The sequence below is a fragment of the Lissotriton helveticus genome, chromosome 5_1 (assembly GCF_964261635.1).
Source record: "Lissotriton helveticus chromosome 5_1, aLisHel1.1, whole genome shotgun sequence".
Lineage (NCBI taxonomy): Eukaryota > Metazoa > Chordata > Amphibia > Caudata > Salamandridae > Lissotriton > Lissotriton helveticus.
In genome coordinates, this window is record NC_136065.1 from 97,752,405 (window position 1) to 97,770,693 (window position 18,289).

Sequence of the window (18,289 nt, forward strand, 5' to 3'; positions counted from 1 at the left end):
GTGTCTCTGAACAGCAACCTGTACTGCTCAGTTGTTAAGCCAAACCCATCAATCAGTGTATTCTTCAGGACTTGGTAATTGTTAGCATCCTCAGCTCTAGTAGTGAGGAGCTTATCTCTACCTTTGCCTTCAAAGGAGAGCCACAATATAGCTGCCCATTGATTTGGGGGGATGCACTGGACAGTGCGGGCCCTCTCCAAAGCAGTCATCCACTTGTGGATGTCATCCCCTTGTTTAAAGGGGGGCACTATTTTACTCAGGTGTCTAGTATCTATACTCCTGTCTTTATCCTTGGAAGGGATATTGCTGCCACCAGTGGGGACTGTCCCACTCATCTGCTGCTCTCTAGCAAAGGCAAGCTTCTCTTTGGCCAGGGCAAGTTCTTCCCTTTCAATCCTCAGATTAGCCTGTTTCATCCTTGCTTCATGTTCTCTTCTCTGAGGGGAAGTCAATCTCCTCTGGGGAGAAATCCTTCTCCTCTGAGAAGAGGCATTAGAGTGCAGAGATCTATTGGAGTCCCTAGAATGAGATCTATCTCTTCTAACTCCAAGGTTAGGCCTGCTTAGGGTCAGTACTGGGGGTCCCCCAGATCCTTGCCTATGCAAATCTAAGTTGGCCCTAGTAAGTCTGCTGACTAGCTCAGGACCTTTGTCTGCCTCATCCCCAGATTCCTCCTCAGCTTCCTCCTCCTCTTCTACATCAACTGCTTCAGTGAGGTCAGGATCACCAAGGGTACCTTCTAAGGCTGGCATGCTCCCATCTGTCTGAGTAGCCCTTCTGGCATCATATGTATCTAAGAGACCTAACAGAAAAGGAGTGGTAGGGTTAGAACCCTGTTTTAGTTTCCTGGAGGTACACAATTGTCTCATCTCCTGGAAGCTAAGGGCTGCATATCTGAAAGTGACCTGTGGAGGGTCAACAACCACAAGGGGAGTCTCTGAAGACTCTCCATGGGTAGACATGCTTCTAGTGTGGTGTAAGTGATGCACCTACCTACACTATGGGTTTACCTACTGATCCCTTGCTAAGAGTTGTAGTCAGGGTGTGCTAGGCCCTGTTACACTACAACAGCTGGTTCAGTAGAACTCAGAGTATTCTAAGTTAAGTTATATGTACCTGGGTACTTATGTGATCTTTCAAATGATATTCTTAGGATACGTGCGAGGTAAAACAACAGCAAGCTCAAATCCCAACCGCTGCACACCAATGTGAGAAGTTGGCCTGATATGTAGTGCTCACTATTCTAGTGATCACTGTGTATCATTCCAAACGACCCTTATTGATGATTGGTTGAAGTCAACCTTATTAGACCAGCTATCCTAGTAGCGTGGACAAAAGCAGTCTTTAGGCTAAACTCTAGAGGGCGTGTTAAGCCAGCTGTTTTACCATCACATATACCCCTTGAACACCAAGTGAAAGGACACCACACAAGTTGTTATGAAAATAAAGGATATTTATTTATAACAAGTCTACCCTGAACTCTTTATGAGTCAGGGAGCTAAGCACACTACAAAACTCTTACGAAAATACTTTAAGTTGCACAATTTACACAAATGCCCGAGGGGCACGAAAAACCATATACTACAAAAGTGGAATGCGAAATACTAGCAGGTAAGTAACAAGATCCAGAGGCTTCAGGATCGCTAGGACTACACTACTGAACCTTCAGATTACAAGCAAGAGGCCTAGGGAGATCGGGTGCAGAGTGTGCACTCTCACGCGGGATGCGGGAAGAAGTCTATGGATGCTAGCTTTCGTAAAGTAAGTGTTAGCTGACGAATCCGACTAGGTAGACTAAAAACGACAAAGGATCTGGACACTTGGATAGTGAACCCGTGCTGGAGTACCGAGATACTCAAGTTACCTAGCCCAGGGGCCGCGGCTGCATAGGGTTCAAGTGACGTCGGGAATCCTCGTTGAAGTCTATGGAGCCTGAAAGAAGAAGTTGCTGGCAGGCGACCAGTGAAGAAGTTCGATGGGATCCAAGCCTGGATCGGGGTTGAAGATGACCTGAAAGCAGAGGGGACTCAGTTCTTGATCACTAGCCAGTGATCAGGTGGGCACCAGGATGGCACCGGATGGAATCACCTTGACCAGGTGAGTGGGCGACGCTGGGCTCTGCCGTCTCTCGGACCAGGAGGCGTTGTCGGCGACCAGGATGGAGGGGCGAGCTGTCCCATGACGGTGTCTGCTGTCGGCGCGGCTGAAACCAGGATTGGAGCAACAAGCCTTGGCAAATTCAAGCCCACGCGGTGGACTCGAGATGGCGTCTAGAGTGGACCAGGAGGGTCCGGGGTGCTCCTCTGTTGAAGGGGAGCAAGGGCCAGTCTGGAGCAACCAGACCAGCGATGGAAATGTCGTAGTTCGTCGTCAGGAGGGCCACAAGCCAACAGGCAAGTAGCCGGACAACGCGGTGAGCAGCAAAGAGCAGAAGGGCCCCACGCAGATCTCGTGGATGCTGGGGAGCTGGACTTCGGTGCTGGAGCTGCTCAGGGTTAGGGCTTCTCAAACCCCAGTGCACTTACTCGAGGGTCTCTCGGGAGTCGTGCTGGTGAAGCGTCGTGCAGGTCTTGAAGATGGCCGGTCCCACGGGTCTCGTCACACCCACGAATCGCAACTGGGCTGGATGATGTAGGTAGAGGTCAGAGATGGTGGGAAGACCGGTTCTCGTCGAGCTGGGCAGTCTTGATCCGAAGGATGGACTTACAGCAAACCGCAGAAGAGCTTCGGTGGTGCCTGCTGGTGCAGGGTGACTACTCCTTAGTCACAAGGGAGAAATCTTGAGAAGAAGTGGAGAGTTCCTTTCGTGGAAAGTAGTTTCAGGATTCAAAGATGATCTAATTTGGGAAGGGGGCCCGCTCTTCCCTTTATCCTAAGAAAAGGGGCTGGCACACGACTAGGTCCTGCCCTATGGGTGGGACCAGGAGGGGGGTGGTTACACCCCTCTCCTTTGTCCAGTCTCTCCCCAGCTCAGGGGCTGGGGTGCCCCTGGAACTGGTTTGAGCCAGGCTATGCACAGTGAGCACCGGGGTGCCACTTTGCAGTCACCTTCCTTTCAGCCCTGCCTACCTGGGATACACAAAATCCTGTCTGGGATGGTGCTAGCACCGCCCCTGACAGGAAACCCTTTGTCCAGGCCTCCGTTGCTGGAAGGACTCCCAGCAGCAGGAGGGCAGACTTGTGTCTCGGTGGCAGCATCCATTTTGTGGAGCTGAGGCTATGTCTGACTTTAACCGGGGTTCACAGTCACATACATGTCGTGTCCCTCTAGAAGGGTGGAATGCTAACCCCGTCGCCAGAACTGGCGAGGGGTTAGTATTCCAATTCGTATGACACCTTACTCTACATGTTTTGATAATGCTATGCCAAAGTTAGCATTTAACCTCGAGGATTATAATGCACTTAAGAGTATATGGTATAGCGTTATCATGGAACAGCTATTAGGACTAGGTTCCGCAAGCTGCAAACGGGCTCAGCTCATGCCAGAGCACCATATCACATAATTCAAGCACTCTGCCTTCAGGATTGACAAGGCCTGCCATAGGAGTGACTGATAGGAATATATGTGTCCAGTTTAGGGTTAGATATAGGTATACTATATCTAAAGCAAAGGGTGATTACACCACCTTGCCCCAGCTGTCGTGCAGCCAGTTGTGTCTGTTTGGATGGCCAGCCAGGGGTGGCATAATACATGCTTCAGCCCCTGGTAGGCCCTGGGTACACCTATGCCCTGGATACCTAAGGTATACTGTACAGGGACTAATAAGGTGGCCCAGTACCAACTGGTAAGATGCACCTAAGGTACATGGTTGTAATTTAGAGAGAGAACAGCTAGGCTGTGGGTCTGATTAGCAGGCCCACAGCCAGGAAAAGTCGTAAATCAGTGAAGCAAAAAGCAAAAATCTGGGGTGGCCATGGGATTGCAGACCCCACTCTCCAACACTTCCCCTAACTGAATAAACTATGTTGCGCTTACCCCAGATTTCTCATTGCAGCAAATACCAATATATGACGTAATGTCACATTCTTTAGGAAAAATCTCACAATACAGCAATAACAAGAATTGCCCACCGTTACCACTCCTAGCATTATCAGTAATTTCAGGTGTGAAATTACTGCATTGGAATTTCTGTAAAACTTAGAATGAATGTCTAACAGAAGATACTGATCGGAGGCCACATGCTCATACCCAGGGATTCCGGATACCACACACTCCCACACTTCGTGAGTAGCAGACATTCATGATCCGCTAGGGGTCAGCCGCTGAGTCCTGGCATTCAGAGATCCCGCCAAATGATCTGTCACCAGGAAATTCCCCTAGTGATCCAGCCACCTCCAGATGCATAGCACCTCTGGCTCAGAGTTCACAACCCCACGACGCCCTATTTGTTGCAGTACCACATGACAGTGGTGTTGTCCAACCTCCCTTTGATGGATGGCAGAAAGGCTTTCAACGTTAAACAGATGGCCCACAGCTCCAGAAGGTTGATATGGAGAGGGGCCTTGGCCAGAAACCAGATGTGAGTGATCTCCACCTCTCCCAGGTGGTCTCTCCAACCCAGAACCAACACTTCCATCACCAGTTTTGTGGTAGGGACAAAGGCCTATGACTGAGCCAGTCTCTCCTGATACAGGGACATGATTAGACCAATCCTCCTGATGCTGTGCCTGCTGGGACCTTAGAGCCAAATGTAGAGCTTGCAAATGCCATCTGGCATGCTTCACAAGCAGGTTGCAGGAGACCAGTAGCTCCAGCAGCCACACTGTCATCCTAACTGAGATCCAGGACAAATGTTAAAACATCGGGATCATAGCCCGAATGTCCTGGACTCTTCGCTCTCGGAGGAAGGTACAAAACTGTACCATGTCCAGAATAGGACTGATGAAAGGGAGCATCTGCGGAAAGAGGTGTGACTTAGGCACGTTGCTAGTAAACCCCAATGATGTGAGGAAGTTTGCATTAGTCTGGAGGTGGGTGACTGGGGCGAGCCCACCTTCCACAGCAAGTCATCAATGTAGTGGAAGGCTGGGACCCCTGACCTCCAAAGATGTGCTGTAACCACTGCCATTACATTTGTGAACATCCGAGGGGCACTGGTACTGGTGAGGCCAAAGGGGAGAAAAGTGAACTGGAAATACTCTTGTCCCACTGTGAACCGCAAAGAGTGCCAGTGGGCCTGATGGATGGGCATGTGGAAATAAGCGTCCTGCAGGCCCAACGTTACCATCCAGTGTCCAGGGTCGACAGCAGACAAGACCTTGGCCAATGTAAGCATCTTGACTGCATACTTTTGTAGAAAGACACCGAGAGATAGAAGTTCTAAAATACGATGAAGGCCTCCTTCCTTCTTCGGCACAAGAAAGTAACAGGAGTAAAAATCAGTGTCTACTTCTAATGCTGCTAGTCTGTCTATGGTCCGGGCCTGCACTTTTTGCTGCAAAAGGGACAGATGGTCTTCCCTCAGCTGCCCCTAGGGTAGTAAAAGATGCGACGGGAAGGAGTTGAGTGGGAGGGTGTAGCACTGAGCGACAATCTGCTGTACCCACTTGTCCAAAGAGATTATTCACTACCCTGGGAGAAAATACTGGATTCTGCTTCTGACAGGGTGGCTGTGTGCCTGGAAGGACACACTGAATCACCTTTGTAGCAGCGGGTAGCTGGAGAGAAAAGGGGTGAGCTGCATGCTGCCCCGTCCTACACATTGTCTCTGTGAACCACATCCTCAGCCACTACATGTCTGTGGGTTTTGCTGGAAGGGCTGCACAGATTAGTGAGCTATTTGCAGTCCCTCCAGGGTATGAATCCTGTAGTTTTATGGGGGGACAATTTCCTTGCACACTGGATTTACTTTTTTGAGGGGATGGTCTTCTGAAGAGATGAGGGATAGCTGCTGATCCACTTCTGGCTGCAAAGAAAGAACACCAGGTAGCATGGGTGGCACTCATATCCAGCTCTGCATATCTCTTATGGAGCAGTACGATGTAGGTGACGAGCCACACAACACTTACCAGCGAAGCAGGGTACTGTAGGAAGATGGCTCTGTATATACTATACAAGAGTAAGGTATAGTGGGCACAGAGTCTAGTTTTTGCTCATATGTAAGTGATGGTAGTGACGATGTAACTTTTTTGTAAGGCTTACAACATTTCTTGCTTCTAAAGGATATTTGGTCCATTGTGACCCTTCTTTTACTCACGTCGCCGATATTGGCGAACATTTTCACTTATATTATGCGTGGTTATACCCTTGGATTTTAGGTATGAATTATCCCTTTATATTTTGTGATTTTAATTATAACCTTGCAAACATGCATGAAGGTCCCCTCTTGCTTACGTTAGAATTTGAGGTTGCATATACTTTTTCATCCGTAAATATGGGTGGACGTGAATGGACTGTATACAATATGATCCTTGACGTTACGGTTAGCCTACTGTTGTTTGTTCTGAGAGTGAAGCTTCTGTGTTTTTGTTCCTTCAGGATTATTTGGGACACTAGAAAACCAATTTCATGGGTTTTGATGACAACTTATTTCTTTGATAAAGGTATGCAGCACTTACAACTAGCATGTTGCGGTGGGGGACATTCACTTCTGATTTTTCAGTTCCACAAATGCCTCTTCATACTCTTTAGTTTATGTGAGCACATATGCACTGAAGTGGTGAATCTCTATATGGCTTCTTAGTGTAATTTAACATCTTCGTTTTACTTTTTGAAGACCTTTATATGACTAGTAAGTTGCCCCGTTCTTTGACTTGTTTCACCACTATTTCTTTAGTTCTGCACACTAGTGGCAGAAATATTATGGGTGAAGGATGTATTTTACCCTTCATGTAGATGCCAGATTGTTTAAATGTAATCTGGCTACTTTATTCTTGTTCTAGCCTTGATGAAGTATATGGCTTAAAGCCGTATGGACGAAACATGTGTTGGCATGGTCTGAGGCTTGAACAATAAGTGGTAAGAAGATGGAACACATGGAAGTATACCTTAATAACTTGGAATAAAGCTAGAAGAATACATCAAGCATTGACACTTGGACTTTATTTTTGCTATCTGCTCAGGTTGCCAACTGTTATTCCTCCCAGATAATGGCTGAAGGCTTGTCTCAAGTGGGAGGGGGAGAGGGGCATAAGCCTCACTCTGGTTGGCTGGATCCCACCCAACTTCAAGATGGCGGGGATTAAAAGTTGTGCTTCACCTCGCTTCCCTCACATGAGGGGTGGGGTTTGGAAAGGTGGGCACACCTTTCCTCCTAAGTTGGTTTTCCTGCCGATTCTTCCACCAAAGTGGGGGTCAGAACCGGTGGGTGGCCAGTTGCTGGGTGGAGCAAATGTTGGGGTAGCTTACAAAAGCGGCAGGCCTTTGAAGCTTCCCCTTCGTGGACCCAGTGCATCCTGGGGGAGGAGGCTTGGCACCTCGTCCTAGGATGTGCTTTGTTTCAGGACCCAGAGATCGGCAGGCTCTTGATCCAGTAGTCCAGAAAAAAGTCTTCTGGTGGCAACTGGCGAGCAGCCACTCAGCCACGACACTAGAGTTATGTTGTTTTTCAGGGGGCATCTCTAAGATGCCCCCTGAGGGTACTTTTCATTAAATCCCACACTGGAATCAGTGTGGGTTTAATGTGCTGAGAAGTTTGGTACCAAACGTCCCAGTTTTCAGTAAAGCCATTAGGGTGCTGTGGAGTTCGTAATGACAAACTCCCATACCATATTCTCTTTATGGCATTACTGCACTATCAATGTCTAAGAATTTACTTAGACATTGTAGGGGTACACGGCTCATGCACCTGTACCCTCATCACTGGTATAGGTCACAATGCTACAGGGGTGGCTTACCTATGCCAGGGCAGTGGATTGTAGGCATGGCACACAGGGATGTGTTATCTGAAAAAAGTGCCCCCCTGAAAAACTGAACTCATTTGGTCTGGGAGTAAGGGGGAAATAAACCAGAAATAATGAACAACCTCCCACGTGACCTTAAATACTTTAATACTCCCTAATATGTAGCATAGCAACGGGTCATTACCTAATGTTATCTCCACACAAGCATAGAAATTTCAATTAAAACTTGTGTTATATTTCATTATTCACTTATTTAAAAGCAATCACATAACATTCGTATAATTTATATTGTCACATTATTTTAAACACTATTATTTCTAACAATGTATTGACAAGTTTTAATAGTACATTTTCTTTTAAAGATCATAATCGAAGTAGAAAACGTATAGTCCGTACTCAGATTCTTTAGGTCTTAGGAAACTAATATGAATTTTGCTGAACAAAAATTATCTACCACACACTGACACCTCATTCACATATTCAACACTCATATCACTGACACATACTACACATATTCATACTCCCCAGTACAGCATCGCATACATAGATGAAAACAATTTGGGTGGAAACATCAACACTCAGATGCTATACTGATGGCTGGGGCATCATACTCTCAGGTCTAACAGGGATGTGTGGCATGTCGATTCTTCACTTTGTTCTGCACCAAAACACGCAGTCTGCAATTGCAGCGAGTCTGTTAAGGTACAGGGCAAAAAAGGCACTTTCCTACAGGTAATTTTTGCAATTTTACAGCTTCAGTCTTACACCTGGGAGTATGCAAAAGGTGAGAAAACTGAAGTTAGAAGTGTACATCAGAAAAGTTACTTCTGTAACTTATTTTGTTTGTGATGCCTTGAGCTGAATTGGTCCTGCCTGTGATCATAGGTTGATGTTATGTTATAGTGGCACATGTGCGTTATATCAAACATATAACCATACCATGTTCATGAACAGAAGCATACACAGTTAATCGCCACGATGAAATTTACCTTTGTAAATCTGCATCACGTCTGGACACTGAATCTTCACATTATTACACCTGTAATAACACACACATCATCTTTGTATTAAAGAGCAATGACAGCTACAGGAACAAAGGATGAACAACACAAGTCCCATATTTGAAATATGATTCAGTATTAAGAGGCGGTCTAGAACTCAGTGTGAGTTCCTGTTCAAACACAACAGTCAAAGATCTAACAATATCAAAAAATACCTCTAATATCTTATGATTGGATGTGGGTTCTCTAGGGCAGATAGCTCAGTGAGACCAGTGTGCATCAAGGGAGGCCCCCAAGTGCCATGGTGTGGGTCTTCTAAGCACAATGGTTAGCTCAATCAGGACAGAACTAATAGGTTACATCTGCTCCAGGTGGGGTATGTTCTACAAACTTAATAAATACCTTCTGAATTGGGGTCACGTGTATTATGACCACCACCCAACAACAACACTCCTACACTCAATCCCTGCTGCTGTAAACCTTTGCCATTTTGATAAAAAAGCAATTAAAACACTTGGAATTTGATGGCAAAAATACACAAAAATAAATATTTAAAAAACTGCTCAAAAACTGTGCAATGACTTACTGGATATTTTGTCCTCAAAAACTACTACTGAACATCTACTACGCAAAATGTTTAATCTATCACTGATACAAGTCATTCCCGAGCAGCTTTTAAATTAGGATACGTTCTTCCTCTTTTTTAGAAAAAACCTGGATAAGATCCTTCTAAATACTTTTAACTTTCATTCTGTCTCTTTTTTACCAAAAGCTGCCAAGCTTAATGAATCCTCTGAGGCAAAGCAATTTTGCACTTGCCTAGAATCTAATAAGCACCAGAGATGTTATCCTTGCAGTGCCGAACCTTCGAATGGCTTTGGATGTCGACAGTGTCAATGAGGTAACTTTACTACATCAGCGGCATTCAACACTGTCGTCCATCATCTACTGAGTCAGGAACTTCATGAAGCCAGTAAAGGTGGGACGGTGGCCAAGTCGTCCCTCTCCGTTCTTTCTGGTGGAATCCAAAGAAGAATCTCCAGGCCCTTTTCTGTCAATATTTAAAACATCTGTGTCTGTTAGATTCCTGGCTACCCTTATCCAATCTCACAGGCTTATAAAATACATGTCAACTGATGATACACAAATGTAGATTAGATTCAGTGGTCAGTGTGGAAAGAGCCAATTACTTTAGATAATGCATGGGCCATCAGACACCGGCAAAACAGACTTTCTGATTACTGGCAAATGCTCCTCTCTTTTGCAATTTTCTGTGTGCTCTTCAGTTTTGTTATTTGTCCCATCCCATCGAAGTCTGTAAATAGCCTGTGATTCCGTACTGATGCCTTATTTCAGATGGATACTCAAGAACCTGTTTTTACTTCTATCTGACCTTCTGTGGTATCTGCAGTCACTGAAAAGGAAGATCTGCACTGACTGGCTTCAGACTGGACTATTGCAGTCAAATCAACACTGCTGCAGAGTTCTCAAGCAAATCAAGACCAAGAAGCCCACATATCTCCCCGGCACCCGATCATTGTCAAGTTACCCCTCTTTGAGATCTCATCATGAGCTTACCTTTCAAGCCCGCATCACCTTCACAGTGCTCTGCATATTCCATCAAACATAACATGGTACCCTTGAGGTCACAGTTCTGCTTTATACATATTTGTTCGCTCATTCATATCTGTTAATGCATGAAAACCTACTCTCCCTCCAAAACTCTCCTAATTTCTCCTACAAATTATTAATTATTCCCACATTTAGAAAAAGTTGTAAAGGTGGTTGTGCTTTCCCTGTTTTGGCCCAAAGCTCTGGAATGCTCTTTCATTACATCTTAGCTCTGTCCCTCCACATTCGCCCTTTAGACATAACTTTAAAAAGTAGCTTTTCAGTCCATTTGTTGGCTCTCTTTATCATAACGGTTCCTTAGCTGACAGAGGCTCTGATGATAGCGCGCTATATGAACCTTCTGCAACAGAACAAAACGGAGCGAAAAAGCGGCACCTTCTGCAATCATTGGAGGTGGCACAAGAGATAGACCTTGTGAGACCAAAGGAGGAGAGAGAAGGGCCAGGCCCAGTGAGACCACAGTGGGCAGGGGTAAGCCCTTGTGTCCCCAGAAGAGGGTACAACAGAGCCATGCCTTGTGAGACTACAGGAGGACTAGTACAGAGCCAGGACTTGAGAGCTCATATGATGGGTACAACCAGCCCAACCTTGTCTAAGGACCCTTCTCCCAGCCCTCTTCTGAGAGTTGGTTCGCAGCTAGAATCTAGGGAAACCACTGCAAACCTTGTCATCATTCCTTTAGAACCTTGCATGAATAAGCACCCAACATCTGTTATGGCAAACCGCCTCTCGATTGCTCTAGAACTTTAAATGGGATTAGTGCACCCTACTACCTCTATAGAGAGGAACATTTATGACACTATGCGCTATAACCTCAAGTCACTGTTACTTCTTAGGATTCTTCATTTCATCATTGGCTAAACTAGTCTGTGGCATCAATGGGATTTATCTGTGCATTTCACCAATGGGGGATCCAATGGATCTGCCTATGTATGCTATCCTCCAAAATATCCACAGGATGTGTTTGTTCATGCCTCCTGTAAGTGATTTAAAGGATCTGCCTCTGTATTGTATCCTCTGATAGAGCCACAGGATCTGCCTGTGCATCATTCTTGTAAGAGATGCATAGGATCAACATGTGCATTCATCCACTGAGGTATCCACAAGATCTACATGCACCTTCCTCCTGTGAGGCATCCCTAGGATCTGCCAGTGCATTCCTCTTGTGAGGGATCCGTAGGAGAGCATCCCCTGTCCCAAAGCCATGATGAGTGAGGCCACAGGAGGGGCGCACAACCAAATGAACCCTCAAGAGCATGAAGGAGAGGTACAACCGAGGAAGAACTAGTGAGCCCACAGGAGGAAGAATAACAGTACTAGACCTAGTGAGACTACAGGAGGGGTGCAATAGAGGGAGACATTGTGAGGCCCTAGGAGGAGGCACGAAAGCTCAAAACCTAGTAAGATCACAGGAGGAGGTATAACAGCTCAAACCGCAGTAAGACCCCAGGAGGAGGTACAACAGGACAAGACCTAGTGAGATCACAGGAGGAGGTATAACAGAGCCAGGCCTCATTAGAGTGCAGGAGGTTACAACAGAGTCACATGAGGGTACAACAGTGCCAGCTCCTGTGACACTACAGGAGTGTTACAACCGAGCCTGGCCTTTGAGACAACAGGATGTGTACAAAGATCAAGAACATTTTATAAGAATCTGGGCTTCTTTGAACCTTACTCTCCAATCCTTCATACAGATGAATCCCCATATTAAATTATCTAGCGACATGTTTTACACCCTACTGCTCTCAGATCCATTGGTTCTTAGCAGCTGAACACCTGTTTCTAATAAAAGACCTAGGGCCAGATATACGACTTATTTTTGATTTGATTGATTTGATTTGATTTGATTTGTGCATTTGTAAAGCGCGCGATTGCCCATAGGCGTCTTGGCGCAAAGTGGAAATCGGCCTGTTTGCGACCGCAAAATAGGTCTAGCCCATTTACAAACCCTATTTTGCGAGTCGGATACCTATTACCAACTCGCAAAATAGGGTTTGTGATTCGCTATTAGGAAAAGGTGTGCCAAGGGCATCCCTTCCTAATAGCAAGTCCCAATGGTATGTACCATTGTTTTGCCACCGCAATTGCGGTTTCAAAACACTTGCAGTTTACTACCTACTTCAAGTAGGTGGTAAGCCACTCGCAAGCAGGGAGGGGGACCCCTTCCCCTTTGTGACTGCCACTCAAAATATTTTTTAAGAGCAGGCAGTGGTCCCACGAACAGTAACGTTTCATTTTTCTTTTTTTAAATGCATCCCATTTTCCTTTAAGGAAAACACACTGCTTTAAAAAACATAAAACTGCTTTATTTAAAAAGCAGTCATAGACATGGTGGTCTGCTGACCCCAGCAGGCCAACATCCCTGCGAGTGCTAGCCATTCCTAATGGGGGCGCAAATTGCAACTGCCTTATGAATAATAATGAAGTAGGCAATTTGCAACCCCCTTAGGAATCGCAAACAGTGTCTGAGACACTGTTGTACATTCCTATTTGTGAGTCGCAAATTGAGAGTCGCAAATTACGCAATTTGTGACTCTCAAATTAGTAAGGTCGTACATCTGGCCTCGAGCTCCACAGCTATACCCTTTTCTTTCTTAAATCCCACCCTCTCCTTGGTTCACTGATGAGTCAAACAATTCTTAACGCAATAGAAAATGTCTATAGAATTTATGGAGGTGCAACCATGACTGTAAACCAAACTTGGATGAATCACTTTACTCTAACTAAATTTCTCATAGACTGTGCAAAGACTTGGTGGATTCTTCTCATCCTCCAAAATCTACTATTGATCATGTACTATTCAACATTTTTAATCTGTCACAAATACAAGTAATGCAACTTTAAAAAAAAAAAAAGGATATTTTCTCCCTGTTTTCGAAAAAGTCTGTGCTAAGAACTACTTATAACTTTCACTCTGTCTCTATTTTACCAGCAGCAGCAAAACGTATTGAATTCTCCTCAGAAAAGCAAGTTTGCACTTTCCTAGAATCTATTAACACCCGACATGACACATTTTGCTCAAATAGGATAATCAGGACTGTCTCTTAGTAGTGCTTATCACCTTAAAATGGCTGCGGATGTCGACAGTGTGAACGGCCTGATTTTTCTACATCAGCAGCATTCGACGCTGTCCACCATTATCTACTGATTCAGGAACTTTATGAAGCCAGTATAGGTGGGACGATGGTCAAGTGGTCCATCTCCGTTCTTTCTGGTGGAATCGAAAAAAGTGGTCTGTCACTTGGCCATTTTCTGTCAATCTTTAAACCATCTGTGTGTGGTATTCCTAACTACCATTATATGAACATAAGGCTTAGAATATACACCTACCCTGATGATACACAGATATTGTTTAGATTCAGCGGTCAGTGTGGCAAGAACCGTTCACATTAGAGATGCATGGTTCACCACTGGCAAATGCTCCTCACATTTGCACGTTTCTCTGTGATCTTTTTCCAATGTTCTTCCTTGTCCCACCCTGCCAAACTGTAAAAAGGTTGGGATTCCATACTGATGCCTTAATACAGATCAGCACTCAAGAATCTGATTTTATGGGAGGGCATGGCCCGACACATGCATGGCACGTCTGCCTTGAGCTCCTACCGGAGCACCAAACCTACAGAAATCCTGCCATCCTGAATGCGCCACGTGGACCACTGATTGACCCTATGAGGTGACCATATGCAGCTGGCCGGGAAACGAACGATCCTGTGTTGCCAGGCCAGCTGAAACAATACGGACTGCTGCAGGGCTAAATCGACGGGCGCCCTGCAAGATGGCGGCCCGACTGGTTTGACTACCCTTGAAGCTCCGCCTGTGGCTGCCCCCCTGGAGAGAAGGTGGTGCAGGCAAACTGCAGGAGGCATGGGCCCGGGGAACCTCAGGATGGCCCCTGCCCAGAAGAGGTCATGGTGCCCAAGAGGAACGAGGCTGGCGACCTGCGGATACACAGTCTTAGAGGGGTGACTACTGGAGAGGCCCCCCATTCTCCTCCTTTCTTCGATGTTCTGAGGTAAGAGACCCCCGGGCCTACGCGCTGTTATGTGGCGAGGGGGGCCGCGTGACAGGCACCGGGTGTGGCCGCTGAGATGGGGTGTAGAAAGGGGGCCACAATTGACAAAACAGCAGATTCACTGGGCTGCTGCAGAAGAATAAAGAGGGGGGAGCCCGAGGCCACAGATAAACATTGGCTGACCTCTGAAGACAGCCCGAGCCAGTGGCAATGGGGATGTAAGTCTGGTCCATACTGCAAATCCATCAAGAGTCCAAGGCGGATTACCCTTGTTGGCAGGTGAGAACTTTGGGCCAGGGCCCGGCATGGGGACTCGACAGGTTTTTATGTTGATCCCCCAGAAGACGCACGCTTTCCCTGTCATATTGCTCATTTGATCAGCTTACGTGGTGATATCGGTTGCCATGGGGAGTGGTGAGGGGGAAGCTGAAAACAGACAGATGACCAAGAATAACACTACGGAGACGATCGGCAAGATATGACTGTGGATACCTCTGCCTGGAGCCCAAGACGGAGAGAATTGGGCAGTTGGCTCCTTCTGGCTTGGCCCCTGCGACCAGTTGGGTTCCCCCCACACACCTGGCTTCCGGCTGCCATAGGGAGTAGCCCTGCATGAAATCGTTCCCAGGGACAGCCAAAACTACTGCCCAACCACGATGATGGCAAAAGACAAAGACCCCAAACACCCCTGACAGGGAAAGATGGACCGCTTTACAAAAGTGCTGGCCCCACAGACGGAAGTCGCAGAGGCCACGCAACCCATGCTGGGCGCAGTTGTGTTACTCCAGGCAATACAATGCTCAAGATAAGCGCTGGAAGGCAAAATGGGAGAGGTATGCTCAGAAGTCGCATTCTTGGGTCAAGACCTGCGCAAGGTGTCAGAAAGGGTGACAAAGGTGGATACTCGAGTCTCGGAGGTGGAGGACATGGTGAAGGACCTCCAGAAAGGGGTGACTGACCTCCGCAGCACAAACTCCGATATACTGTGGCTTTGTGGGCTTCCCAGAAGGAGTGGAGTGGACTAACGTGCCTGCGTGTCTGGCGACTTGGGTCAAAGACTCTCTCAAGTAATTCTCTGCCTGCTTTGGCTTAGAGGAAGGAACACTGCACTCTGAGTGCACGACCGCAGCCAGGTGCCCATCCTAGAACAATTGTAGCGAAGTTTCTTAACTTTATAGAAGGAGACATGATACTGCGGGAAATGCATCATAAAGGTGGGGTCAGGCACGAAAATTAAAAATTCATGGTATATCCTGACTACAGCCGCGAGGTTCAACGTCAGTGATGGACCTCCAATTCTGTTAAAGCAAAACTCAGAGTCCTCACACGTTCAAAACATGCTTCTCTTTCCTGCAAAACTGAAAGTCATCTACCTAGAAAAATCACACTTCTTTCAAACCCCCGAAGACGCATGGGCCTGGATAGAGGCGAGGCCGGTCCTTCGCCCTCCAAAAGAATCCGCATTGGAAAGACCGCAGAAAACGCCCAGGGGTGAGACCCCGGGTCAAGGTGCGGAGGAAGCACAGGACTAAACGTAAACTGGGACACATGAGTGGAGGGACACCCTATACCCAGAGACCTAAGATAAGAGATACCTTACCGATGCAGAAGGTGACCAGGCCTATGAAAATAATAAGACTGCGATAGAGACCAAATTACCAGACACTTATTCGGAGTTGGAGGAAACTGGGATGTCCTGTGGGGTAGAGAGCCTGCTCCCACTAGTTGCTGCAATCTCTGCCTTGGAGCAGGACAGAGAGGCTGGCAGACAATCAGCATTGAACTAACCGTCAGACCCGGACCCGTTAGATTCAGTAACTGGCACTTAAATACCAGCAGCTGGTTCTCTACATTCATAACTCACGCTCCAAACACCCCTAGCTTAGGGCTGGAGAATCCCCTTGACGAACATTGTTGAATGGTTCATATGTTCTAAGTGCTACAGGGTTGGGCACTGTGTTATTTCATGGGAGGTGGACAACAGACCTCTCCATCTTCACCGGCATACAATTTATAGTTTCTGTTTGTTAGTCATGTGGGTCATTAAGGGACAGAGACCACTAAGGGTACACAAAGGTATTCAGAACATGTCCACCATAGGTGATACTGAGGGAAGATCATGTCCCATGGCTGCATCTAGCTTAGCCAAGACACCGGACTTTACGGTGTTGACATGGAATGTCAATGGCCTGGGTGACAAAATTAAAAAAGGGGGTTGGTGACCCAATATATTAAGAGGCTACAACCAGACAAAGTGATCCTCCAGGAGACACATCTGCAGGGAGCACTGTGCAGATTTCTGGGTTAGGTGCCTAGCTGGTGTTGGCGCATGCAGGATATTCTACCGTGTCACAGGGCGTGGCTATACTAATCAAAAAATCTCCCCCTTTTGGGTTATAAGACAATGATTAGATCCCACATGTATGTAGGGGTCATGGGAAAATGGGGAAGGAGAGACATAGCCCTGATATGCACATATGCGCAGCCTAGACTCCAACCGCTCACACTGAGCAAGATCATAGACATTCTGCTTGAAGCAACTTCAACCCTTTACATTATATGGGGATTTTAATGATGTAATGAATCCATTGTTTGACTGATTTGGAGACAATGCAGACTCTCTGGTTACCACCCTTTTGTCCCGTTTTGCTAGTACTCTAGGGTTTGCTGACCTGTGGCGACAAGGCCATCCCCAAGCTAGGCAGTACTCTACTACTCTGGGGCACACAATGCATACTCTTGGTTAGGCTATGTCTTTGTTCCCGGGATGAAATAAGTGAGGTAGGACAGGCTGAATATCTGGCAAGGGGTCACTCTGACCACTCTCCACTCACGGTGAGACTGGGAACCTGGGGTCATGACCATTGTACAGGGTGGCGCCTCAATACTTGGAACTTGCGAGATGGTAAGTTCAATTCAATTCAACAGTTGGTAAGTTACTCAGGGGAATATGGGAGGATACAGAAATATAATTTCTTGACAATTACAATTATTCCTTACAGGGTGACGGTGTGGGAGGGATATAAGGCCCAAAACTGAAACGCATGGGAAAAGAAAGAAAGGGTCAAATCACTGGAAGAACTGGAACAATAGATATTGCGCCTCGAAAGACAGACAATCCATGATCACGACCCCAAGTCAACCAGGCAACTCGACACCCTGAGACAGGAATACAGAGACATGGCCATGGATAACGTCAGCAAGCAGAGATTGGCAATGCTACATCGCCTTTATGGGGTTGGATACAAGGTAGGAAGTTATTGGCTTGGCTCAATAAGAAAGAACAGCAGCCCAGATGGGTGAGGGACATTGTAGATAACCCCGGTGTAACACACACCACAGACACTCACATCCCCAGGGAATTTGCAGACTACTTCAGGGAATTCTATACAGCTTGCCCACTTAGCAGCAATATGGAGACAGGGGAATATCTGGTGGCTTTCAGGTCCCGGTGATTGGAGCTGAAGAGGTGCAAAAACTAGAGGCTGACCTGACCTTATGAAAATATAAGAGGCAGTGACAAAACTACGACATGGGAAAACCCCTGGTTCTAATGGGCTACCAGCAGAGTTGTATAAACGATGCATTGATGTCCTGGGCCCCCACCTTCTGAGTCTTTTCCAGGATGCCCACAAAGAAGAGTACCCCCCGATCTGCGGTCTGCAACAATAGTGGTAATATATAAAGACGGTAAACCACATAATAGATGCAACTCATATTGGCCCATCTCCCTGCTGAATACTGAGGTAAAGATATTAGCAAAGGTTCTAGTGATCCGTCTCCTAAGACATATTACTTTGCT

General features: G+C 46.6%; 1 protein-coding gene across 1 annotated transcript in view; it reads right to left on the reverse strand.

Annotated features, from left to right (window-relative positions):
- Nucleotides 1-18,289, reverse strand: part of LOC144754214 (E3 ubiquitin-protein ligase TRIM39-like) — a 256,583-nt gene that overhangs the window by 15,955 nt on the left and 222,339 nt on the right. Inside the window, exon 5 of the mRNA XM_078641799.1 lies at nucleotides 8,832-8,881. Coding sequence (XP_078497925.1) covers nucleotides 8,832-8,881 — 50 coding nt within the window. The remainder of the gene's footprint in view (nucleotides 1-8,831; nucleotides 8,882-18,289) is intronic.